The following is a 25,894-nucleotide window of genomic DNA, read 5'->3' as shown; positions in this document are numbered from 1 at the left end:
AAGAAACATAATTCACAAATTAAAATCATTACATGCAAACTTTTAAATAAACAATTTAAAATTAAAAAATTGGGTCAGGTTTAAATCAAAAATACCAATAAAATCAACTATTAAAATAGCCAGAGAAAATATATGACTTCATCTGGCACCAAAATGATAACAATGATGGCACCAGGTGCAACTCTCTAGGGAGCCTATTCCAGAGGTGGGGCACAACCACCAAGAAGGCCCTACTTCTAACCACCATCCTCCGTGGGAGATGGCTCCTTAAGAAAGACCTCCTGGCTTGATCTTAGCAGATGGGTAGGGACATACTTCAGGTACCCAGGGCCCAAGCTGTTTAGGGATTTATATGTAAGTATAGGCCCTTTAATTGGGCCTGGACTTCCACTGGTAGCCAGTATAGACAATACAAAACTGATGTAATATGGGCCTGCAAGCCAGTTCTTGATAAAAGTTGTGTGGCCCTATTTTGAACCAACTGGAGTGTCCAGGCTGTCTTCAAAGGCAGCCCCACATAGATAGCATTACAATGGTCCAACTGGGATGTTACCAAGGAGTGTGTGACTGTGACTAAGCACTATCTGTCAAGATATGGCCATAGTTGATAAATTAGCCACAGCTGAAGAAAAGTACACCTGGCCACCAAATCCACCTGGGACTCGAGTGAGAGTTTTGAACGCAGGAGCACCTCAAGCCTGTGAATCCTGTCCTTTACAAGGAGCACAACAGGGTATAGGCTGCTCAGCTCATCCAAATGACTGCCCACCAACAGTACTTCCATCTTGTCTGGATTGAGTTTCAGTTTATTGGCCCTCATCCAGTACATTATTGAGCTCAGGCATTGGTTCAGGATGGATTCTACCTCACCTGGATTTTATGTAAAGGAGAGGTAGAGCTGAGTATCATCAACACATTGCTGAGATCTCAGTGTAAACCTCTGGATGACCTCTCCCAGTGGTTTCATGTAGATGTTGAAGAGCATGAGGGATATGGAGCCCTGCATAGCAGCCATGGGGCAGAGCAATTGTCCCCCTGCACCACTTTCTGTACCCAGTCAGCAAGGTAGGAGCAGAAACCCTGCAAAGCAGTGCCTCCAACCTGCAACCCAGTCAGCCTGTCCAGAAGGAAACCATGGTCAATGATGTTGAAAACTGCTGAGAGGCCTAGGAGAACCAACCAGGTTGCCTCTTTCCTGGCAGAAGGTCATACCACAGGGCTACCAAGGCTCCATTCCAAACCCAGGCCTAAAACCTGATTGCAACCAGATAACCTGTTTCCTCCCAAATTGCCTGGAGCTGCTCAGCCACCACCTGCCTCTAACACCTTGCCCAAAAAGCAGAGCTTCGCCACTGGTCTATAGTTGGTAGCAACCCCTGGGTCCAGGTTCAGCTTTTCAGGAGTGGTCTTATCATAGTTTCCTTTAAGAAGGCTGGGGCCACTCCCTGTCTTAATGAGGCATTGAAAGCCTCCTGGACCCAGATATGAACTTCCTCCTTAGCTTTTCTGATTAACCATGAGGGGCAAGTAGATAGTGGGACAAACCATGAGGGGCAAGCAGGTAACGGGACAAACAGTGCCAAGCACCCTGTCCACATCATGGGGCCACAGTAACTGAAATTCATCCAATGAAACAGGACCCAAGAACTACATCCTGTATGCATCCCTTAAAGGACGTAACTGAACTGTGGAGTCCAATTCATGATGGATCTGAGCCATTGTATCTTCAAAGTGCCAGGTAAATTGATCACAAGCTACCAAGGGTTCAGCAATCTCCACCAATGAGCCAAATTGTAACAATTTGGTTACAAACCACTTGACAGAGCTCAGAAGGGTGGCACTGAGCAGAGCCTATTCCATTCATTGCCATAGAATAAGCTCAGTAATGAGCTCTAAGCCATGTTCAGTCTGATTCTTCATGAGATTTCCTCCTCCTGAGCATTAGCCGTGTTCCCTCTTGCTTCATCTCCCTAAGATGTAATGTTAGGAGCTGACCAGGCTTGGCAAAGAGGGAGAGGGCACTTAGGTGCGATTATGTTAACTGCCCAAGTCTCTTCTTTATTCCACAAGGCAACATGGGCCTCAACAGGAGCACCAACCAGCCAGATAATCCCCCAGAGCCCTCTGGAAACCCTCCACATCCATTAGACTCCAGGGGTGGACCATTTTAATAGGTCCCCCACCTTTGCAGATGGGGAAAGGAGCCAAAAGTCTAAATCTGATCAAAAAGTGGGCTGAGTAGCAGTTTTCTTGTAACAAACTAGTGCCCAGATTCTATAGAACAAGTTACACCATTTAAGTTGGTTCTACCAAAAGCATTTTTGTAATATTTCTGCTTTACCTCTTTCCACCCTCATCCCACAGACAGGTCTGATTAAAGTTTCCTCAGAATTCACGCACAAGAAATAGGATCCCCTGCTGTTTAGAATAAATGTTTCTATGGAACATGGAAAAAGCTTTCCAAAGAAGACTAGTCCACAATAATTAGAAACAGGTGGCCCACACAATCTGAACTTTTATAACCAAAAGGATTTCTCTCCAAATTGCATTCCAAAGCACCTCTGGAACAGGTGAACTGGACTCACTGTATTAGTTGTAATTTGCACTTCACTGAAGTTTGCAATTATGTTCTCTGATCAGAAATGCAAATAATAGGTGAAATAATGTTCAGAAATGCATTATATATTATGAAAATTCCTTGCATAAAATAAAATTGAGGGATCCATCTATCTCTAAAGGCCCTGTGTGTATGTATTGTGTCCTACCATGTCATTTAGCCTACAAATCAACACATATCTAAAAATCAAAAGATACCCCAACTAGTCACAACAGCAGCTTCCAGTAAGGAAATAAAGTACTTCAGGTTTATCATTCTTAGGTAAGAATTGTCGAAACTAATTAAAACCTCTGCAGTGTTACTAGAAAGAGCACTGGAAGTCACTGCATTTCTCAAAGGGACTAGATCATAGGGTTTTGAGGGGAAATACTTTTTCCATACTGAAGGACTGAAAATGAAGAGTTCATAAGCTTATTCTCTGATTATATGTTCCTCAATAAAAACTTCTTTTAGTAGAATAAACATCCCCTCAAGGATAAAACTACATTTCCTGCTGGAACAATTAAAACCCCATTTGATTTGTTCCTTGTTTCCTACCTTCCATTTCTCTTATAATTTTGGAATTGCAGACTTAGCTCTAGATGCAGAGTTTACGTATTTTTTACATGGCTGGAAAGATGAACAGCTCAATTTGAATCTAGCTCCTGCAGGGGAACAGCTGCCACCTTGCAGTAAGCTCTAGATAAATAGCCTGATAGGAACAGTCCTTCCTGTGCTAGCTCAACCGGTGGTCACAGCAGCTGAGAGATAAGGAAGGAAATGAAGATGCCATGTTTATTTAGTGGAACACTGGAAGAGATTCGTGTTTCCACTAAAAGTGTAATTAGCTGAGATGAGGGAAATTAGTTGGCCAAAAAAAAAAAAAAAGTTATTTTCAATTTTGAAGCAAGGTTTACAGTAATCTTGTATATAAATGCACCTCACAGTGGAATGTATTCCCAGGTAATTGTATCACTGAAACCTGAGACCGAGGGGTAGGGAGCCTGTGCTAAAGGGATTTGGAGTCCAGCAACACCTAGAGGGTGACAACTGTTCTTTATTCTGATCATTATTAGAGTAAATGTCATAATTTTTCACCATCTCGTCTGGAACAAATACGAACCAGAATATGGGGTGGGAAAGAAAATTTGGGGTGAATATTTGGAGTGGGTAGGAACTGTGATGGTTTGCAACTTTGTTTTCTAGCTTAAGACAAATGGAATTCCAACCTCGTTTACCTGTCAGTGCATCCAACTGAGCTGAGTGTGGCTTATTCCTTAGTAAGTGCATGTAAAAGTAAAGCCTTGAACTAAATATAAACTGTAAATGTTTACCAATTGCTGGTCCTGCTAATTAATCATTTTCCCACCAACAGACATCCTGCCCTCCACCCCCTACTGCCCCATATGCTCTTAAATCAGCTGTTTTGTTTTAAAGAGCTTGTGAACCACATCTTGGAATGTTAAAATCAACACAAAGGGCCTGTCTGGAGAACAATCAAAATATGAAGCAAATACATTTGAAAAACTAAGCCAGATGCTTGTGAATAGTGGTGTAATGGTAGACAGGACTCGCCTAGGCCTGCATGCACTTTCAAGAAAGATATACACATGGCATACCTCTGCAGAAAGTGAAATACCACATATACATGGGTCCCCCCTCTTTGCTATCAGATGCCACAGTTAGGGTAGCTACGTGTGTTCTGTTGCAGAGGACATCCTTTGAAGGCATACAAATTATCATATGCTGATCTTATGGAAAATGGTGCCCTCTTTATTGCTGATTTCTAAGTCCCCACCTTGCTGTTCAACTTCATCTATTTGACCAATTCCCCAGCAACCCATACCCAAGGCTAAGCGTGGGTTCTCACTGAACCATCAGTTGTTATTATTTTACTTCTATACTGTCCAAGAACTGAAGCTTTCTGTGCGGTTCATAACACTTTATGAAAAACACCAATGACAACAAACAGCACAAAAATTCCATATACCCATGTAAACAGCCCAGAGAGCAGGTGGCTGGAAGACCACCACTGAGAAAGCCCTCCCCAGTGTTGTAACCTTCTGAACATCCCTCCAAGGTAGTACTCAGAGGAAAGCCTCATATGTTGATCATAGTGTCTGAGTAGGTTGAGGTAAGGAGAGGCACTCTGTCAAGTATGTACGAGTATATTTATTTATTATTCTATTTATATATGACCTTTCTCCCATGGCGGAACTCATGTGCTGGCTACATGTGGTTCCCAGCTGGTCCCCCCTCCAAACTCAGGCCAAGGTAGATGCCTTCTCTGCCTTCAGACCACACTATGGACCATAGCATTGTACTATCATCTACTGGTTATTATTGAACTATGGAGTGTTGTATTGTACAAACCCAGCTAAGCTAACAAGCCATGGATTATTAACTAGAATAACCCCACAGTTCATAACAACTTGTGGGTTCTCTTCAATAACAAACCATGCTTTTTCTTCATGGCTTGTTCATGGTTAGCAAAATATGGTTTGTTAGCACAGCTCAGTTCATACAACATAATAACCCAGAATATTGTAACCTATAACTAGCAGGAGAGTCTGAAAAGCTATTAATTCCAGATACTTCACCCATTATCTGAATGTTTCCACCATGGGGCCAAATCTGTTTTGTTTCTGCTCTTGTTGTTGTTGTTAGTCGCGAAGTCGTGTCCGACCCATCGCGACCCCATGGACAACACTCCTCCAGGCCTTCCTGTCCTCTACCATCTCCCAGAGTTCACCTAAGCTCACACCAACTGCCTCAGTGCCTCCATCCAGCCACTTCATCCTCTGCCATCCCCTTCTTCTTTTGCCATCTATTGTTCCCAGCATCAGGCTCTTCCCCAGGGAGTCCTTCCTTCTCATTAGGTGGCCAAAGTATTTGAGTTTCATCTTCAGGATCTGGCCTTCTAAAGAACAGTCAGGGTTGATCTCCTCTAGGACTGACCGGTTTGATCTCCTTGCAGTCCAAGGGACTCGCAGAAGTCTCCTCCAGCACCACAATTCAAAGGCCTCAATCCTTTGGCGCTCAGCCTTCCTTATGGTCCAGCTTTCACAGCCATACATTGCAACTGGGAAAACCATAGCCTTGACTATACGCACTTTTGTTGGCAGGGTGATGTCTCTGCTTTTTAGTCTGCTGTCTAGATTTGCCATAGCTTTCCTCCCCAGGAGCAAGCGTCTTTTAATTTCTTGGTTGCAGTCCCCGTCTGCAGTGATCTTGGAGCCCAGGAAAATAAAATCTGTTACTACCTCCATTTCTTCCCCATCTATTTCCCAGAAGTGAGAGGACCGGATGCCATGATCTTAGTTTTCTTAATGTTGAGTTTCAAGCCTACTTTTGTGCTCTCCTCCTTCACTTGCATCAAGAGGCTCTTTAGTTCCTCTTCACTTTCTGCCATGAGAGTGGTATCATCTGCATATCTGAGGTTGTTGATATTTCTCCCAGCAATCTTAATTCCAACTGGTGATTCATGTAGGCCCGCCTTTCTCATGATGTGCTCTGCATATAAGTTAAATAGGCAGGGCGACAGTAAACAGCCTTGCTGAACTCCTTTCTCAATTTTGAACCAATCAGTGGTTCCGTGCACAGTTCTCACTGTTGCTTCTTGACCCACATATAGGTTTCTCAAGAGACAAATAAGATGGTCTGGTACTCCCATCTCTTTAAGAACTTGCCACAATTTGTTGTGATCTACACAATCAAAGGCTTTAGCATAGTCAATGAAGCAGAAGTAGATGTTTTTCTGGAACTCCCTAGCTTTCTCCATGATCCAGCGTATGTTGGCAATTTGATCTCTAGTTCCTCTCCCTCTTCGAAACCCTGCCTGTATTTCTGATAGTTTTCAGTCCACATACTGCTGGAGCCTAGCTTGTAGGATTCTGAGCATAACTTTGCTAGCATGTGAAAAGATGTCGTGAGGTGCTGCCTCTGTTGGGGCTTCAGGCACGACAAACGAGTGCAATGGTGCAGTATTATTTATTTATTTATTAGAGGAACTTCTATGCTGCCCCATTCGCCGAAGCCTCAGGGCGGCTCACAACCATAAATAAATAGAATCCTATAAAACAATATAAATTAAGTCACCCTGGCCAAAGAATAAAATAAATAAATAATATTAACAATTAAGATAACGTTTGAATAAAAAGGTCTTCGCCTGGCGCCAAAAAACAAATAATGACGGCACCAGGCGGACCTCTCTGGGGAGCACATTCCATAGATTGGGCGCCACTGCAGAGAAAGTAGTTTGAACATTCTTTGGCATTGCTCTTCTTTGGGATCAGAATGTAAACTGACCTTTTCCAATTCTGTGGCCACTGTTGAATTTTCCAAATTTGCTGGCATATTGAGTGTAGCACTTTTACTGCATCGTCTTTTAGGATTTTGAATAGCTCAGCTGGAATGCTGCCTCCTCCACTAGCTTTGTTGTTGCTCAGACTTCCTAAGGCCCATTTGACCTCACATTCCAGAATGTCTGGCTCGAGGTCAGTGACCACCCCATCGTGGTTATCAGGGACGTTAAGCAATTTCTTGTATAGTTTTTCTGTGTAATCTTGCCACCTCTTCTTAATCTCTTCTGCCTCTGTTAGGTCCCTGCCATTTTTGTCCTTTATCATGCCCATCTTCGCATGAAACGTTCCCTTCATATCTCCAGTTTTCTTGAAGAGATCTCTGGTCCTCCCTATTCTATTGTTTTCTTTGATTTCTTTGCACTGTTCATTTAAGAAGGCATTCTTATCTCTTCTAGCTATTCTCTGGAATTCTGCATTCAATTGTTTGTATCTTTCTCTTTCTCCCTTGCCTTTCGCTTCCCTTCTTTCCTCAGCTATTTGTAAAGCTTCCTCAGACAGCTATTTTGCTTTCTTGCATTTCTTTTTCTTTGGGATGGTTTTAGTTGTTACCTCTTGTACAATGTTGTGAACCTCTGTCCATAGTTCTTCAGGAACTCTGTCTATCAGATCTAATTCCTTACATCTATTTGTCACCTCTACTGTATATTCATCAGGAATATGATTTAGGTCATACCTGAGTGGCCTAGTGCTTTTCCCTACTTTCTTCAATTTAAGCCTAAATTTTGCAACAAGAAGCTCATGATCTGAGCCACAGTCAGCTCCTGGTCTAGTTTTTACTGACTGTATAGAGCTTGTCCATCTTTGGCTGCAGAGCACATAGTCAATATGATTTCTGTCTTGACCGTCTGGTAATGTCCACGTGTAGAGTCATCTCTTGGGTTGTTGGAAAAGAGTGTTTGCTATGACCATTGTATTCTCTTGACAAAATTCTACCAGCCTGTGTCCTACTTTATTTTGTACTCCAAGGCCAAACTTGCCTGTTATTCGGGTTATCTTTTGGCTTCCCACTTTAGCATTCCAATCCCCCATGATGATAAGGGCATCATTTTTTGGAGTTAATTTTAGAAGGTGTTGTAGACCTTCATAGAACTGGTCAACTTCAGCCTCTTCAGCACCAGTGGTTGGGGCATAGACTTGGACTATTGTGATGTTGAATGGTTTGCCTTGGATTCGAACTGAGATCATTCTGTCATTTTGGAGATTGTATCCCAGTACTGCTTTTCCTACTCTTTTATTGACTATGAAGGCTACTCCATTTCTTCTGAGGGATTCTTGCCTGCAATAGTATACCTGATGGTCATCTGAATTGAATTCACCCATTCCGGTCCATTTTAGTTCACTGATTCCTAAGATGTCGATGATCAGTCTTGTCATCTCTTGTCTGACCACATCCAGCTTGCCTTGATTCATGGATCTTACATTCCAGGTTCCTATGGAGTATAGAACTTTACAGCATTGGACTCTCCTTTCACCCCCAGATACATCTGCAACTGAGTGTCCTTTTGGCTTTGACCCAGTCGCTTCATTCTTTCTGGCACTACTAGTACTAGCCCTCTGCTCCTCCCCAGTAGCATATTGGACACCTTCCGACCTGAGGGATTCATCTTCTGGCGTCATACCTTTTTGCCTTTTGGTACTTCCATGGGGTTTTCATGGCAAAGATACTGGAGTGGGTTGCCATTTCCTTCTCCAGTGGATCATGTTTTGTCAGAGCTCTCAGCTATGACCTGTCCATCTTGGGTGGCCCTGCATGGCATAGCTCATAGCTTCGTTGAGCTACGCAAGCCCCTTCGCCACGACAAGGCAGTGATCCATGAAGGAGGTTTCTGCTCTAGCTCCCCGCTAATACCACACTTTCCTTCAGTCTGTGTACCTCTCCTGCTAGTTTCTGCTTTCAGTCCACTTGACCTGACCTGGTCCTTTGGGCCACCCCAGACACAAGCATATTTTAACTCAGAAATCTGCAACCGAGCTCCCATCAACCCTAACCAGCATAGCCAAGGTGAGGAGTAATGGGAACAGAAGGCCAACATGTCTTGAGGGCACAAGTTGCCTATCCTTGCTCCAGAAACACAAACCTGAGAATACTTTTGGTTCATGGTGCAGCCTATGAAATTTCCTTTTAGAAGCTTGAGTGCCTGAGCCACAATTTCTAAAACAGCAATGTAGGTAATGCTATCAAAGAGAGGACGCCAAATGGTTTCAATTTCCTTTCAAGCAAAAGCCGTATCAAATACCAGATTGGGCTGGATGGAATCAGGCATTCATGCCGTTAGGCTCATACAGACATGAAAGAATTTAAGCCTGACATTTCCTTTCAAATCTAATGAAAACCTTTTGTCCTGGTTTCTCTCTCTTCCAGCTCTAAATTTTTAACTGCTCCTGAAATTCCGTATTACTATTTTTGGAAGGTGGAGAATCATCTTTTATTGTTTAGATTGTTCAAGATGATTAAAATAAAAACTTCAAGGGCATGATTTTTCATTAATACTTTTATTTTAGATGGCAGAAGACAGAAAATAATAAGAACAGAACTAATTACAAGTTCCTTCATCCTTCACCCCTTAGTGCAATCCTTTGTGACAAACAGAAGCTGCTTCCTGTCCCATAATGTGATCCAACCCTGGCAGGTTTTCTCATGACATTAAATGAGAGATGGAAAGGACACACACAGAGCCCATTTCTGCAGTGTGAGGACAAGAGTTCATCTGCCCAAAGTCCTTTTACAGCCTTGTCCTGCTTGTTACCTTCCAGATTGCTTGGACTCCCATCAGCCCTAGCCAGCCTTGCTAGTGGTCAGAGATGATGGCAAATGCAGACCAAAATGTTTGGAGGGCACCAGGTTGGAGGAAGCTGATCTACTGCTTATCTATTTATTTTTTAATCCCCCCTCTCTGACCACTGGCAAAATTAGGTAAAATTGAATTAAAAGATGAAATGAATTAATCTTCCCCATTCCTTCATGTAAGTATTATGTATTTATTTATTTAGAAAATTTCTAGGCCGCCCCATTCGCCGAAGCCTCGGGGTGGCTTACAAATACATAAATTAAAATACATAAATTAACAATATAAAACACATATAACAGTATAAAATAAGTCGCCCTGGCCAAAGAATAAAAATAAATACCATTAACAATTAAAATGATGCTTGAATAAAAAGGTCTTCGCCTGGCGCCGAAAAACAAATAACGACGGCGCCAGGCGGACCTCTCTGGGGAGCGCATTCCATAGATTGGGTGCCACCACGGAGAAAGCCCTCCTCTGAGTACCTTTCCTCCTAATTTCCTTCACAGAAGGTTCCCGGAGAAGGGCCTCTACCGCTGATCTCAGGGGGCGGGTGGGCATATATGGACGTAAGCGCTCCTTCAGGTAACCAGGACCCAAGCCGTTTAGGGCTTTATAGGTCATCACCAACACCTTGAATTGGGCCCGGGCTTCAATGGGAAGCCAGTGAAGCTGACGGAGGACTGGAGTCATGTGAACATAACGCCCCATCCTCGTCAGCAGCCTGGATTATGTATGAGAATTTGACAGTGCTGGAATTCATTAAGGACTTCCACCATGGAGCACTGAAATATGATGCATCTCTTAAAGACTTGTCTCTTACCATTAAAGAATCCCTTATTATTATATAATGCACAACCTGGTACCCTCCAGTTGTTCTGGGCTACAGTTCCCATAATTTCAGATCACCAGGACCAATGATCAGGGATTACAGGAGTTGTATTCCAATGCATCTGGAAGATACTAGATTGCCAACCCCTCCTGCAAAGCATGATGAGTGGAAAGGCCCTGGGAAAGGGTGTTTTACATTTTAAGACAGACCTGTCAGTCAAGCAACTCCCCCCGCCCCCCTTCAGCATTTAAAGAAACACCAGCAAGAGATCCTGTTTTCAGTTCTGTCACCTCAGTGGGAAAGCCATATTGCCTCAGGAAGCACCAGAAACAGCCCAAGGTGGCTAGATTCTGTGGGGGCTTCAGCTGAATTTGTAGGTAATGTTAATTGCAGCTGCTAATTAATGAGGCTTGTGCTCCATTAAAACTGACGTGTATAAGATTTTACCAAGCAGCCATGAATTGTAACATGTGAGATACTTGGCAGGAGGTTTATTCTAGTTTCTCAGTGGTCCCATTTTAGTTATGCAACTGCTGTAATTCAGTTCCCTATCTGTTACTGGTATGTGCAAGTGGGACTGCAACACTGTGCTGCAGCATGGAGTGCTCCTGCTTGGGACTCCCAGCCATCTATGCTCTTTTCTGAGATATTCCCTTCCATTCCCTTCCAACTTCCTTTCAGAGAATGGGCAGAGTGCACCTGCCCACCTACGCACCTTCCAAGTTTGGGCTGTGTACACTAAGTTTTCAAACTGAGACCCAAGGATCCTTTTTGGAAGCTTGCTAGTTCCTTCTGGAAGTTTATGAGAAAATCAGGTAAAATGATAAATGAGCTTCACTGAAAGGTACATTGCCTGCCACACGTTGCAGAAAGATTTGGGGCGCACTTCAAGATGCACATTCAGTTCATGTAAACAACAATCACAACAGTGTTTAGCCAGTTTGTTTCAGGCAAAGTGTAGCTGATTTTAAGTACAAATTGTCAATTTGGACAATGTGGCGAGTTGACGTTAAGCAAAAATGGAAGTCAGTGGTTCCAAACTCCTGCACCAGAGGAAGAAAGGTAAAGAGAATCAAATGAGTGCATGGCTCACAGTTGCTCATTCTCATCAAACTAAATGATGGTTCAGTGTGATGTTCAAACTGGGCCATGTAGCTTAGAAAGTCAGATAAACAGTTTTTCTGATATGTACCCCAGAATTTTCAGCAAATGCTTAGGGATTCAGTGACAAATTAACTGGGGTTCCCAGGCAGATAAATAAAAGTGTGTGTGTGATCCCTGAGAGTAACAACTGTGAAACCCACTGCTCTGAGCTATGCTATGTTGAATTATGGGAGAGCACACTATCTCCACTTGATGTGCAATGAGGGGAATATCAATAGATGAGAAATACCAGCTCAGTTCTCCCAAGAATTAAGCATCAGCAGCAGCCACAAGCATCATTTTCTCAACCAGAACCTGCACAAACATATTTGAACATGAAATGATGTGTGAGAAAGAGGCACGTCTGTTGACCTTGGCTCTTTACTCTAAGTTGGGGGAGAAGCAGGGGGAAAGGAAGGAAGAGGCAGGAGTCCAGGCACACCATAAGACTTCAGCAACCAGTAAAAGTACCCAATTTAAAAGATGTTCTGGTTTTCTGGAAAAACAGAAAGAGCCCTGTCAATTACACCCAGTAACAGGAGATTTGTCCGTAAATAAACAAACCTCACTACCTAAAGATAGCTTAAAAGTACAACCAAGTGCTGTTCAGGTTTGCCATTTAGCAAGGCCAAAGTGTTATTTCCCAGTTAAACTTACCAATCATCAAAGGATAGGGCAGGAAATAACTGTTTGGAAAATTAATATGAAGAGACAACATTTCACACACGGATCCCACAGTTTTTTCTGCACTTTTAAACTGGTGCCAGTTATGCATATGTCCAACACTTTTATGTTTCCAACTTCAAGTCAACCTTCCTTTTCCACTTCCTCTCCCATCCCTACAATTTTTTAAAATAACAGCTTGCCTAATGTAGAAATGTGGAGATCTCAGATGTTCACAGATCTTGATTTGTCCTTATAATGGTATTACACCCATATAGATTTGGGGAAATTTTCTTATGCTTTGAAAAGAAAACTTTGCTTTTCAAAAAAATCTGGCTTGCTTTCAAGTCCACCACATTGAAAGCATTGTAGCATCGTCTACATCAGGGGTGCTCAAACTTTTCCACCAGGGGGCCAGTTGAAAGGTGCCGGTGCTGGATGCGGGCTGGAAAGGTGGTGCCAGTGGTGTGCGAGGGCTGGCCGGGGGGGGGGGGGGCTGCGCATGCGGGCGAGCATGCTGAGGGGGGCGGCGGGGCACGCGGCAAGGCAAGGCGAGGCAAGGCAAGGCACGGGTGGGCGTGTGTGCCTGGTGAGGGGAGGGGAGGCATGGGCGGGGGCGGGCACACACCGTGAGGCAGGCGCACGAGGCAGCGGCTTGCTCGCTTGGAAATCATTTCCTCTGAGCAAGCAAACCGCTGCCTCCCCGCGCGCGGGGCAAGATGGGCGGCAGGCACGTGCGTCCAAATGGGCATGACAGGCCGGATAAATGGCCATGGCGGGCCGGATCCGGACCCCAGGCCTTAGTTTGAGGACCCATAGTCTACATTGATGGTAGACCATCTCAGACAGTCCACCGTCAGACCTAGCCTCCTATCAAGTGGAGGGACAGGGACATACACAAGTTCAGACGAAACAGACTCAAAGACAATCTGTCACAGGAAGTACTGGTGGCTCTTGTGTGTGTTGCTTTCTTCTGCACTGATAGACGAAGAGGTGGCAAAAGCACTGGAGAGGCTTGGCATGGATCACGAACAACAGTAGGCACTTCATGTTGTAGAAATTGCACCGCACACACACCACAATTGCTGTCGAGTGAAGCCAAAGCCCATTCAAAGTATACTCCTATCTACATTTAGGCAGAAAAGGAGTCCTGCAACTTCCAGCATTACCCAGCCAGGTATGCTGGGGGATTATAGGATTTTTTTTCAGCTTAAACATACACAGGAGTGTGTCTTGATCAATTAGTCAAATCAAATGAAACTTGCATACATAAATGACTGACATTTATTTATCTATCTTTTCTTTTAATTCAGTTTTACAAACCTTTCAAGCATTAAGTGGGGACACTCATTCTGCACAGTGGTCAAAACATCACCCAGCTGAGATGTGTTTGTGCGTGTCCTCACTTTCAGATATACAAGGTACATCTGTTGTTATGCTAGCTAGGGATATTTTGCAGGTGTCTCACGCTTATGAGATACAACATCTTCTTCATGCATTTATATGTCCCTTTTAACCTCACGATAACACTTTGGTAATGCACAAGCAGGCCTCCCTGATGCTTAAAGTAGATTAAATAGATGCAAAGTGACCCCTGGGTCCTGGAAAATAAAAGGCAGTCACTGTGCCACAGAATTGAATGGATCTGGACTGGAACTGATGAAAACCCAGCTCAAGACCCCACGTAGCTGTGAAGCTCACAGGATGACTTTGGACCAGGCACTGACTCTAGCCTAACTCACCTCGCAGAATTGTTTTGAGGAAAAAATAGAAAGGAATGTTTTGCCTTGGAGAAAGGTAGAATATCATTGCAACGAATAAATACATTTTATTTTGCCCAGGAACACCTTCTTTTGGGGGGGGGGGGACCTGGTTAACCCCATCTTCTTATCTTTTTATTTTCTTTCCTTACCTTCCACTTAAAAAGAGTGCTGCAGAACTCAAAAGATGGCACATTACATCACAACTGTGCTGAACTCTTGCTTGCCTTAAAGAAGCTGGATTGTCTGTATCATCTTGCCAAGAAGTGGGGAAAAATTTACCCTGTTCAGGCGTTTTGTGAAACATGCCTGGAAAGCCAGCCCTCTGAATCAAGACACAAAAAGGCCATTCTTTGGTTGGCATGTTTGAATTAAAATGCTGGCACTGCATTCACACACACACACCACTCATACCTGTGACTCCAGGAATCAAGAACTAATGGACAAGCTGCTGCTATATTCAAGCACTACAGTAAGGAACACAGAGTAATCCGACTGCCTTGCTGTTTCTCTTCCTCCCCTTCCACTGCTGCAATTTCAAACACACAGAAAGAGTTCCGGAAGGAGGCTCCACCTACCTGAATCATTATCTCTGCCTTGTCCCGTGTCAGGCACTGATGACCCAGGGGAAGGGTGCACAGCTCAGTCCCCAGGCAAGCCACACTCACCCTGCAGCCCATGAGCCGCCCGGGCTCCTGACCTGCCCCTCGCCTCTGCTTCATTTAACCTGGCTCAGAGCCTGGGGTTCATCAGCTCCACTGGTCCACGTCCGCTCTGCAGCCTCTTTGTTTCAGGTCGCCATCAAACCTGCCTGGACGCACTTGGGCCTTAGAAAGATCACTCCTTCGGCAGTTCCTTTTTAACTCATTCCTGCACACACCCGCCTTTTGTTGCCAGAATTGCAGGGGGGCAGCAGCCCTGATCCTCCTTCTCTAAGGGTGGGACACCAAGTGAGGACGCTGGTGTCTGCACGCTCTGCCTCCAGATGGAGGAACTTTGCCTTTCCTTTACGGGTGGGAGGGATTTTGGATGGATGACTGGTATGGAATGAAATAGCAAGGAAAGTAATAACTTGGAAAACACTCTTGTTTGGAAGGTGTGCTACTTTTAGAGGGTGGGAAGAAAAGAGAAACTCTCCAGCAATTTGTCGCTGAGCAAGTTGATAATGCCAAAGTAAACGGAGAGCAAATAATGGTTATTTAAAGTTGACGCAAGTAAGCAAGACTCGGAAAGTAGATTTTTCAGAAAGAGTGAGCCTGGAAGAATTTCCTGCTTCTTTGTATAGCCTGTCTGTAACTAATTCTTTCAGTGCGCTCTCTCACTCTCTCAAATATCATTTACTTTTTGTGTGTGCAAAATGATATTAAGTGTTAAGAAAGACTGAGGAAGTAGAAGCTGAGTTATGATTTTTTGCTGGAGAAATCCCAAGTGTTGTCTCACAACAGATGTGGGATACAAATTTGGAAAGAAACTCCAGCTTGAGACATCTTGATTCTCAACTGTGGCTTTTAAATTTTTATTTTATTTTGTACAATGGAAAGCTGGGGAAGTAAACCTGTGCTCTCTTTTTTCCTTAACAAAAATCACTCATGCTTATTAAAGAGTACAGCTTTTAATAAAAGTTTCTAGTCTCTGTGTTTCCAAAAGCAAGCTGGAACATACATGTTCCTAACGTACAGGGGATTACAAATAATACCTAGAAAATTAGTCTGCAAAAAAAGCATGTCAAAATCACAATTTTCACAACATGTTATTTACAGTGTAATCCTATACATGTCTCAGGAGCAAAATCAATTCAGTTCAATGAGACTTATTCCTAGGTTTGTGTTTACAGGGTCAGGCTTTATACTATCTACATTTCTGAGGCTGGCATTGCTGGCATCTCTCCAGAAGGCCAGAAGAAAAAGCAGTGACATGAACGTTTATGTCAGGGTCCTCAAACTTTTTAAACAGGGGGCCACTTCACTGTCCCTCTGACTGTTGAGGGGCTGGACTATAGTTTGAAAAAAATATGAATGAATTCCTATGCACACTGCACATTAAGATTAATTAAAATTAAAATTAATTATTTTTTAAAAAAGAAATTAAAAATTAACAAACGTTTGCTCCACTCCCTCAGGCTGCAGCAGAAGCCCAAGATGAGGTGGGAAAGAGCATGTCCATATTCAAGGGACATACAGTAGCTACAATACAATCAAGCCACTAAATATAGTATTTTGCAGCTGACGATTGCAACTGGCATTTACAAAGAATGAAGCAAAAATACTAAGGATAAATACTGTTAATGCCACTCTTAGTACTTGAAGCAAGTCAGCCCAGAATAATTCCCACAATACACAATGGCTGTATTTGGATGCAGAGCTAATGACTACCATATTTTAAGAGCAACCTTGCCAAAACCGGTATTGTCCAGATGAGTTGGACTACAAATTCAGCTGATTTGGCATCCATAGATATACAGGCCAGTGCATAATTATGTCAGTGCCTAGTTTTTTGACAACTGGAATCAAGTCAATTCTTGTTAAGACGCTGTCCACATCTGCTGTACCTATCCAATTTTGTGAGGATGATGCAGAAGGAACCCTTTTCTTAATAACTATTGCAATCTGCAAATAATGGAAGAGGAAAGCTGAAGGATGGAGGAAGGAAACAAAATGACACACACACCCAGAAAGTGATGAGGCAGGCTATTTCCATATCAGAGCATGAATTCATACATCCTGAGTCAATCTGGGTATTCAGCACAACCTACATCTGTTTTCCCCCTCACCTCAGATCCCCAAACTGTATGAAGAAAACAACTCTGCAATGCTATTATGAGCAACCCCCCCCCACGACAAAACCACCTCCCAACTATCAACCAGAATTAGATGCCATCAGATACTTTGGACCACAATTCACATGATCCCTGACTGCTAACGAGGCTGGCTGAGGCTAACGGGCAAAGTAGCCCACAGCATTTGAAGTGTACCAGGTTGCTGCTCCTGCAGGAGCAGGAGCAGGAGGCCAGCTCAGTGAGGCAACGGCGGTCTACTCCCTTGGAGAAGGTGGCACAGCCTGTCTGCCCCCAGGCTCGCATAATTAAAAATAGATTTAAAAACTTATATTTTTCTTACCTTCAATCCTTTCTTAGTTTCTTCATCTCTGTCTCGCTTTCTCTCCCACCTGCCTCTCTTCTGTTTCCTGCTCCGTATTCCTGCTCTGTATATGCATGCAATTGGGGGGAGGGGAGAGAGAGATCCAGCGCATGCACAGTTGAACTTTTATAATTTGGCGTGTGCGCTGGCTCTGCTCAGTTTCAGAGAACAACTGTACCACCTCAGAGCTTTTGGACTCGCTCGGAGGCGGGCTGGATAAATGAGCATGGCGGGCTGAATCCAGCCTGTGGGCCATAGTTTGAGGACCCATGGTTTATGTTATGCAACCTCATATTACTTCATCCTAACTGAGCAACTAAGTATGCAAGTTATCTATCTATCATCTATCTGTCTGTCTGTCTGTCTGTCTATGTATCTCAATTGTATCCCACCCTCCAAGAACTTTAGTCAGACCCATGAGAATATCCCATTTTATCATCACAACAACCCCTTAGGGCAGCCTCACTTTGGAAAAAGAAGCTAGCTCAAGGCTACTGAGACTTTCATTGCCGAATTATAGCTAGATTAAAGTTAAATGTGTTAAACATAAGATGACACCTAGCTGAGGAAGAAACAGCATGGCTTCTGCAAAGGTAAGTCCTGACTTATGAGTCTTCCAGTTCTTTGCAAGTGGTAACAAGCACAGAGTTAGGGGTGATCCATGAGATGTTATATGTTGGATTTCCTAAGTGCTTCAGCACAAGTCCCTGAGTAAAGCTAACTGATAATCATCCGTATGCAAAGGAAAGTATCCTTAGAGAACACAAGCACACCAATTACCTGAGGGTCTCACTAGATGCTAGAGCAAAGGCGCCTCCAGCATGAAGATTGCCCCCCTCTCCTTCCATAATGCACAGTGGGGAACTTGCATGCCGTGATGTCACAGCACTGCATATCTCCCTGCTGCATCGTGGCTGCTAGAGTGGACAGAGTGCCTGCAGAACATCCCCATCATCTCTACACTGCCCCACAGCTGAAGCTCTCTGGTACCACAACATGAGTCTATTACACCAACCTTCCCCACCTGGAGTCCTCCAAATATTTTGGACTTCAGTCCCCATCAGCCCCAACCAGCATGGGTCCCAGATGCTTGGTACTGCAGTCCAAAATATTTGGAGAACACCAGGTTGTGTGAGGCTGTGCTAGTCATTATGCAAGGAGGAGGGCACTTAAAACCGAATAATTGTTTTTAGATGCAGTTCCACTGCTGTCTTATTTGGCCCCAGTGGTCTATTCTACACACCAATACAGTTTGTTCAACAAATCATTTCTTTGTAAACCTTTCACGGTGACTAGGCCATTGCTTCTGGTTAAATAAACTGATTTTAAACTCCCTGCTTCTATTTATTTACCTAACTAGATGCTGTCTCTATTTGTTCCATTTTTCCCCAATTTGCTCCATTTGCAGATCTACCAAAGAAGAAAATGTCTAAACAAGGAGCAAACAGAAACAAAGAACAATATTATAATTTGCAATGAATTTAAATTAAGAGACTAAATTAGGTAGAGCCCTGGATGACTTCCTGAGGAACAAGCATTTGGGAGAGCTAATGGCCTGAGGCAAAACTGAGGATCATTAGCAAAGAGCCAGCCATTACCAATCCAAGAAAATACATACTGGGTCAGCTACTGCTGAAATTATAGTAAATCATTCTGGGAAGGAGGAGGTGAAGGATGGAAACAGAGAGTATTACTCAAGTAAAACAAACCTCTTTTATCCAAGCACTGCAATATTTCATAGTTCTGTTTATACTTTAGCTGTGTGAGAAACATAAATTTTACACCATCTGTCTCCAGCCTGGTGTCCGTAGCTGAGTTAGACTACTGCTTGCTGTGTCACCCAACCAGCGAATCTGGGCAGCGTCAGGTTGGGGAAGGCTGTTGCTCCGGTTGTGTGGATTTTGCTAGATCTCTTCTAGCAAATCCAAATATGAGATAGATGGACTTCATAAGATGCCACCACCTTGATTTTACAGGACCTGAGCAGAGCTGCCATGGATCGGACATTCTGGAAGGCTTTCATTCACAGAGTCACCAAAAATCAGAGATGACTTGATGGCATATATCAACAACATCCACAAATTCTAGCAAATAGATGTAGCAACTGGTGAGTCGGGATGGTGTGGTATGGTGGATAGAGTGTTGGACTGAGGATCCTGGAGTTCTGGTCTCCGCCAAGCCATGAAGTTCACTTGGCAGCTTTGGGCCAGTCACAGACTTTCAGCCCAACCTACCTCACAGAGCTGTTGTTATGAGGATAAAATGGAATTAGGCAAGCCGGGTTGGGTTCTACACAAGAGGAAAAGGCTGGGCATAGATGCAATGTACTAATACTGTCCTGCCTAAATTTTGTGGATTGTTAGGGGTGTTTCACTCTGTTCTCTGCTCACTGGACATTTTTAACTAGAGTTTCATTACACTTAGCTAATTCACATCAGCCTGAATTATTATCTTCTTACCCCACCCTATGTGCATGTGTGCATCTGGTAATTTGTATGGAAGAGGCATGTGTCATAGAAGGTACCCTATGTCAGAAAGCAGAACATTTTCAGAACAGGTAAGTGCAGGAAGGATAAGATATCCCACCTTTTTTCCTTCAAGAAAGTTAGGGTGGCCTACAAAATCTTCCCCGTCCTGTCAGTCTTATGTTCACAACAGCCCTATGAAGAAGATTAGACTAAGACACAGTAACCAGCCCAAGTGAGGGACAAGAACCTGAATCCCAGTTCAAAATCCTAGCCATTCCATTAAACTGATTCTCTGGGAAAGTGGTGGATTAATTGTTGTAAATCAGTTAAGCAGTTCTTGGTATTTTTAACTGATTGGTCTTTTAGGGTCTCCACAAGAAGAATGTATGCAAATTCAAATATGGATGCATCACACATACCCACACTGAGGTCTGCTTCAGTTTATATAAAATAGCTGAAGTTGTGGAGTTTCTTTCAGATTTTATGGCTACTTTGGAAAATTAAGGACAACCATTCAAAATTTAGCTTTTGCTGCCATAATGAAAAGGACTAGTGCTGTAATCACAGTTATTGTGGTACCAATTTAATTTAATTTAAACAAACATATCCTGTCCTTTCCAATGAATGGCTCAGGATGACTTACAATTATTTAAAATATTACAGTAATACAATGATTACAATACTTTAAACCCCTCCCACACAAAAAGAAAGAACAAACAGATCACATAACCACCCAGCACTTCCAACAAAAATATACAAGCTTGTGAGAGACTAGCAATGTGTCTGCAAAAGCCTACTTTTTCCTCAAAGGCCTCAGGGACCCATTTCATCTTTTCCAGCCCCCGTAATGTACGTGTGTGTGTGTGTGTGTGTGTGTGTGCGCGCGCGCGCGCGCGCGCGCGCATAGTTCATTCAGAGAAACAGCCGCTCATATACCAGGAAATGGTCTTCAGGTGCTGCAGTGTTTTGATTTGACAGACAAGAGAAGAGCCTGTGCCTTTAGCCAAGTCCTGTGCTGTTCTGTTCCAGGGCAGCTGTTCATCCAAGCACACCCGAGTGGCTCATGCTTTATTGCTGGTTTTCAGCTTTTTTGTTTTGGTTTTTAACCAGCTCTCTAAAAACTTTGTATGGCCAGAATTTAGTCTTTAAATGTGAAGAACCAAACAACCTTTCTCCAGCAGAGAAGGGCGAGGATAAACTTTTTCACTGGGAGCAGAAGAAGCAAAAGACCTGAATGAAGGACTGAACTCCATGTCTTTCTCTGGAGCCACAGCTGATGCCAGGGCAGACTAAGAGAAATATGCTGTGCATGTGTATAAATAACACTAGAACATTCATTCTCTCAGCTGGTTGCACAAATATATCAGCAACATGCTGTAACATTACATTACAAATAGTGTAGTGTAGTGTAGTGGTTAGAATATTGGATTGGGATCTGGATTCTATTCCACACTGGGCCACTAAGCTCACTGGGTGACTTTGGGCCAGTCACTGACTCTTAGCCTAAACAACAGGGTTGTTGTGAGGATGAAATTGAGAGGTAGAGGAAGATTAGGTAAGTCATTTGAATTCCTTGAAGGAAAAAAAAAGCAGGACTTAAATATAATGCAAATAAGTAAAGGTAAAAATGTATCAAGGCATTTGAGATTTGTTGGTGTAAAGAATGTAAGCTTTAAAGAAAGAAGTGGCCAGAATTCCTTCATTCACGTCCATAAAAATCAAGTGAAGTCAGTCACTTTCTCTAACTTTTGCATGCATATTTCTTGAACCCTTTACTAATGTCTCTGAACCCTTTACTAATGTACTAATACAATTCTGTTACATATACAGTGGTACCTTGGCTCACGAACTTAATCTGTTCCAGGACTCTGGTTGTGACCCAAAGTGGTCATGAGTCAAGTCAAATTTCCCCATAAGGTTCAATGTAAATAGGGTTAATTCATTCTGTAAGATCACAGCCATCTCCCCCCCCCCCTCACCCTGCATCATGACCACAATCACACCCATCTTCCCTGCACACATCCGTCAACCCAGCACGCTGGGGGGGAGAGATGGGCACAATCGCGGGTGCACTTGGGGGGGGGGAGACAGGTGCGATCATGCAGGGTGGGGGGAGATGGCCGAGATCATGGTTGTGTTTCTGCAAGAAAGACGGGCATGATCTCAGCCATCTCCCTCCACCTCCAAGCACAACCGCGATCGTGCCCGTCTTCCCTGCACGAGCACAACCACTCGGCGGCATTGGTGGGGAGATGGCCATGGTCACGGTCACCACCCAATGTGGAGTTCGTGACCTGTGTCAAAATTATGAAATTTCTGTTCGCGACCCAATTTGGTCGTGAACTGAGGCACCGCTGTAGTTGATGTACTGTGGTCCAGCTGTTGAAGACTTATAAGTAGATATCCTTTACCACATCCACGATGCACTTCCTGTGTCCCCCCCAGTGGGCCCTGACCCCTACTGTCACCAAATTTCCTCCCCACTGTACTTTCCACTCCCTTCCCAAGATCCTCATACAGGTTGCTGCGATATGAGTGTGTCTGTGTGTCTCCATATGTTTTTGTGCAGCCCCGACCTCCATGCTAACACTACATATGACCTGCAAACTGAAAAGGTTGTGCCCTTTTATACAACAGACACAAACACAGGCATGTACACACAGGTTTTGCTAGTTTATACACTGCTTTTCAGGTCAATCCATTCTTGAAGAGATTCCTAACAATGCCATTTGTGCCACAGGTAGCTGAACTTGCTCTAACCATGGGAGCTCCAAAAGCACCAGGGGCTGTCAATTGTACCAAACACAGGTTCCAGGTGGATCCTGGCTGTTTCCCTGAAAGAGAACAGTCGCAAGAAGAGATACTGGGAATGACAGGTGTTCTTTAGGGTCTTCTCCTTAGACCACAAGTGCTCCTGCCATCACTACCCCTGCCTCTCTTGCTCTGAGCAGATTATATGCATGGCCTCCAACCTTTCTTACAGGCAAAGGCTGATGGAGATGCTTGAGGAAGGGAACACCATGCAAGGTCTTCTGCCCAGGCTTCTTACTATGGCTGTTATCTGTTCTTCAAAGTCTTTTTCCACTCTACCAGGTATTCCTACTCCCACTACTCTACCAAACAGGTGGTTACAACAGCTCCCATCCCAAATTAAAGAACTGATTAACTGTGCATGTGTGTATTAATCAGCAGGTTTCATTTAAATAAATGTGATCATAAGGAGGGCCTGAGGGTAAGTTGGTGCATTTTTTAAAGAGCTGCAAGACATGTTTGGAAGCTTTGCTTTGCAGATGGAGATACCATTTTAATGTTTTCCTTGCTTTAAAACAAGAAGTGGGCAGTCTGCAGTCACATTGATTATTTATTTTCACATTTTTATGCCATCTAAAACCTGAAGTTTTCTGGATCTTTCACAACAGTTTAAATCAGAAGAGGCAGTGCCATAAGACATAATATAAAACTTCAAAAAATTTAAAACTACAATATAAAAAGTTTAAAAGACAATAAGGATCTTTAAAGCAACAGAAAGTAAAAAACTAAGATGCCTGGGGATGTAGGTGCTAGATGACCCTCTCTGCGGCTTAGGCGCTATCTGTCAAACCTAGAGATTTGAAAGGTAACATCAGGATTTCAAACTGAGCCAGCAGCCAATGCCAGTCGCAAAACGCAGTTGTTATAGTTTCATGTTAACCAGCTTCTGTTAACAATCTACTGCCCTGTTTTGGACTGGTTGACGTTTCCAGACCATTTTCCAAGGCAGCCCCTTATTCACTGCATTGCCGTGATCCAAGCGAGGGGTACTGCCAGAGCCTGGATAACTGTAGCTCCACTCCACTGAGGCCACCTGTGCCTCCAAGGACTGTTGCTGATATAAGTGCACACCCAAGCTATTAACCTGAGCCTTTTGCAGAAGTGCTGCCCCTGTGAGAACAGGTAGGATGTTGCTTAGCCAAGCAGGCAAACCACTCACTTTCAGTCCCTCTATTTTTGACTGGAATGAGGCTCAGTTTATTGGCTGTCACCCAGTCCAGTGAATTTCCAGGTAGAACGCCCCCTGCCTCACCTGAATCTGATTGAAAAGGAGAGACAGAGCTGGGTGTCATCTGCATATCAGTGACATTGTGGCACTAGCCATATTTTCAGAGAACCTCTGCCAGAGGTTATCCAGTGCACTGCCTCCAATCTGCCAACACAGACAGCTTATCCAGAATTTGGATACCATGGTTGATAGTCCTGAAAGCCACTTGGAGGTCCAAGAGAATCATCAAGGGAGTTCTCCCTGTCATTCTTTTGAGCAAGGCCATCCTAAGAGTGACCAAGGCCATTTCTGTTGCAAACTAGCTTGACTGAAATAGATCCAAATAACTCATTTAATTTAAGAGTATCTATAGTCAACAGCAGGATGCAGGTGGCACAGTGGTTTAAAATGCTGTGCTGCTGGGCTGGTTTATCAAAAGGTCACCGGTTCGAATGTGAACAACGGGGTGAGTTCCCGTTGCTCCGTCCCAGCTCCTGCCAGCCTTGCAGTTCGAAAGCATGCAGATGCAAGTAGATAAAAAGGTACCACTTCGGTGGGCAGGTAACAGCATTCTGTGCACCTCAGTGTTTAGTCATGCCGGCCACATGACCACGGAAACTGTCTGCGGACAAACACTGGCTCCCTCGGCTAGGGATGGAGATGAGCACCGCCCTCTAGAGTCAGACATGACTGGACTTAACACCAAGGGGAAAGCTTTACCTTTTATAGTCAACAGCAGCTACCTGCCTGAGCACCTATGGAGAAAGAGAATGTTGATAACGTGCCTGATTTTGTGCAGACCTCTGCCTAATATCAAAAAGGCTTCTACAAGCTGAGTTCACAACCCAGGGAAGAGGGATTTGTCCCTCCCCTGGCAGCCTGCTGGGCAAGGCGGGGAGAGAGAAGCAGAAGAAGGAAGGGTTGGTTTTGCCCTCTTTTGGCTCCAGCCCTGCCTGCTGCCAGGACTGACATGTGGCCCCTGCCTGAATACTCCCACAACAGAGCAAATTGCTCCCTACCCCCGCTTTAGAGTAATACAAGAAAACCAACATTCCCTAAAATCATAAACAAAAGTGTACTTCCAACTCCCAGCTCCGACAGCTTATACAGACGAATACTGTGGCTGTTGCTATTGAAAGCCACCCAGTGATCCAAGAGAATCATAGTCCAAATTATCAAAACAGGTACCCACTGAGGTCCCCCACCCAAAAGGGGGAAAAATCCTAGTAGTAGCAGAGGAGCTGTACCGTATAGTTTCACTTTGGTGGGCAACAGCTGTGTAGGTGGGTCTGATCAGTTTTTCTCAGGTCTGCTACCTCCTGCAGTGGGGATGTATGTGCTGAAGTGGCCTTATAGTCCTAACCAGGGGCAATACTGGATCCTGAAAAGATATGGGACACACACACACACACACACACACACACACTTCTGTGTCAATTTACATAACTCAGTCTCCTTAGCGCATTCCTATCTGCAAAGCAGCAGACAGCAGAGAGAAGAGCATTTGATTTCAGAATAAACACCTTAGGCAAAAAGATACAAAATGGTGATGTACAGTATATGTAGACAAAAAGACAGCTAATCCAAGGGGCTTAGATGCACTAGAGATATTGAGGGTCCCTGTGCCTTTATTTCAGCACGTAGCCCTGGAGAGCAGGGTGCTGGGGCAGATGGCCACTCAGAGATCTGGGCTTCCCCAGGATTGTTGCAGTCCCTAAGTTCAGCCCTCACCTCTTGCAAAGCAGTACAGGAGGTGATTCCTACTGAGTTGCTTGTCAGACAGAAAAGGCTCATGGTATTGGCAGCAGTCATTTGGTTTCTTAATCTGTGCAGCAGTTTCCAGCAGCACAGGACTGCACCATAGGGAAGCTGGGTGCACAGTTTCCAGTGTGAGTGTGCTGTGTGGGTAAAATTTGTCTCAGACTTGTGGGGACCTTTCTTGATGTTCCATCTACTTTACTCTGAATTAAGGTTTCTTGAACCCAGTAATCCAGCAAAGCTTAATTTCAGCCATCACTCACAGCAACACCATTCTTTTTGCATTGTCTGATGCTCAAATTATTATTTAAATAACAGGCATAATTGTGGCAATCTGTTTTATATATATATATATCCATATCCATATCC

General features: G+C 43.9%; 1 protein-coding gene across 6 annotated transcripts in view; it reads right to left on the bottom strand.

Annotated features, from left to right (window-relative positions):
• The window catches only part of TNS3 (tensin 3), a 385,864-nt gene that overhangs the window by 321,915 nt on the left and 38,055 nt on the right, over window positions 1-25,894 (bottom strand). For 4 of the 6 annotated variants that reach the window (XM_044453592.1, XM_044453619.1, XM_044453637.1 and 1 more), the window contains exon 1: window positions 14,723-15,007. The exons of the other annotated variants lie outside the window; for them this stretch is intronic. In XM_044453592.1, coding sequence (XP_044309527.1) covers window positions 14,723-14,866 — 144 coding nt within the window. In that variant the 5' untranslated portion in view covers window positions 14,867-15,007. Of the gene's footprint in view, window positions 1-14,722; window positions 15,008-25,894 lie in introns of those variants that run through there. 6 annotated transcript variants of the gene reach the window in all.

The sequence above is a fragment of the Varanus komodoensis genome, unplaced genomic scaffold (assembly GCF_004798865.1).
Source record: "Varanus komodoensis strain SLA01 unplaced genomic scaffold, ASM479886v1 scaffold10, whole genome shotgun sequence".
NCBI lineage: Eukaryota > Metazoa > Chordata > Lepidosauria > Squamata > Varanidae > Varanus > Varanus komodoensis.
This window is presented reverse-complemented; position numbering and strand designations above follow the sequence as displayed.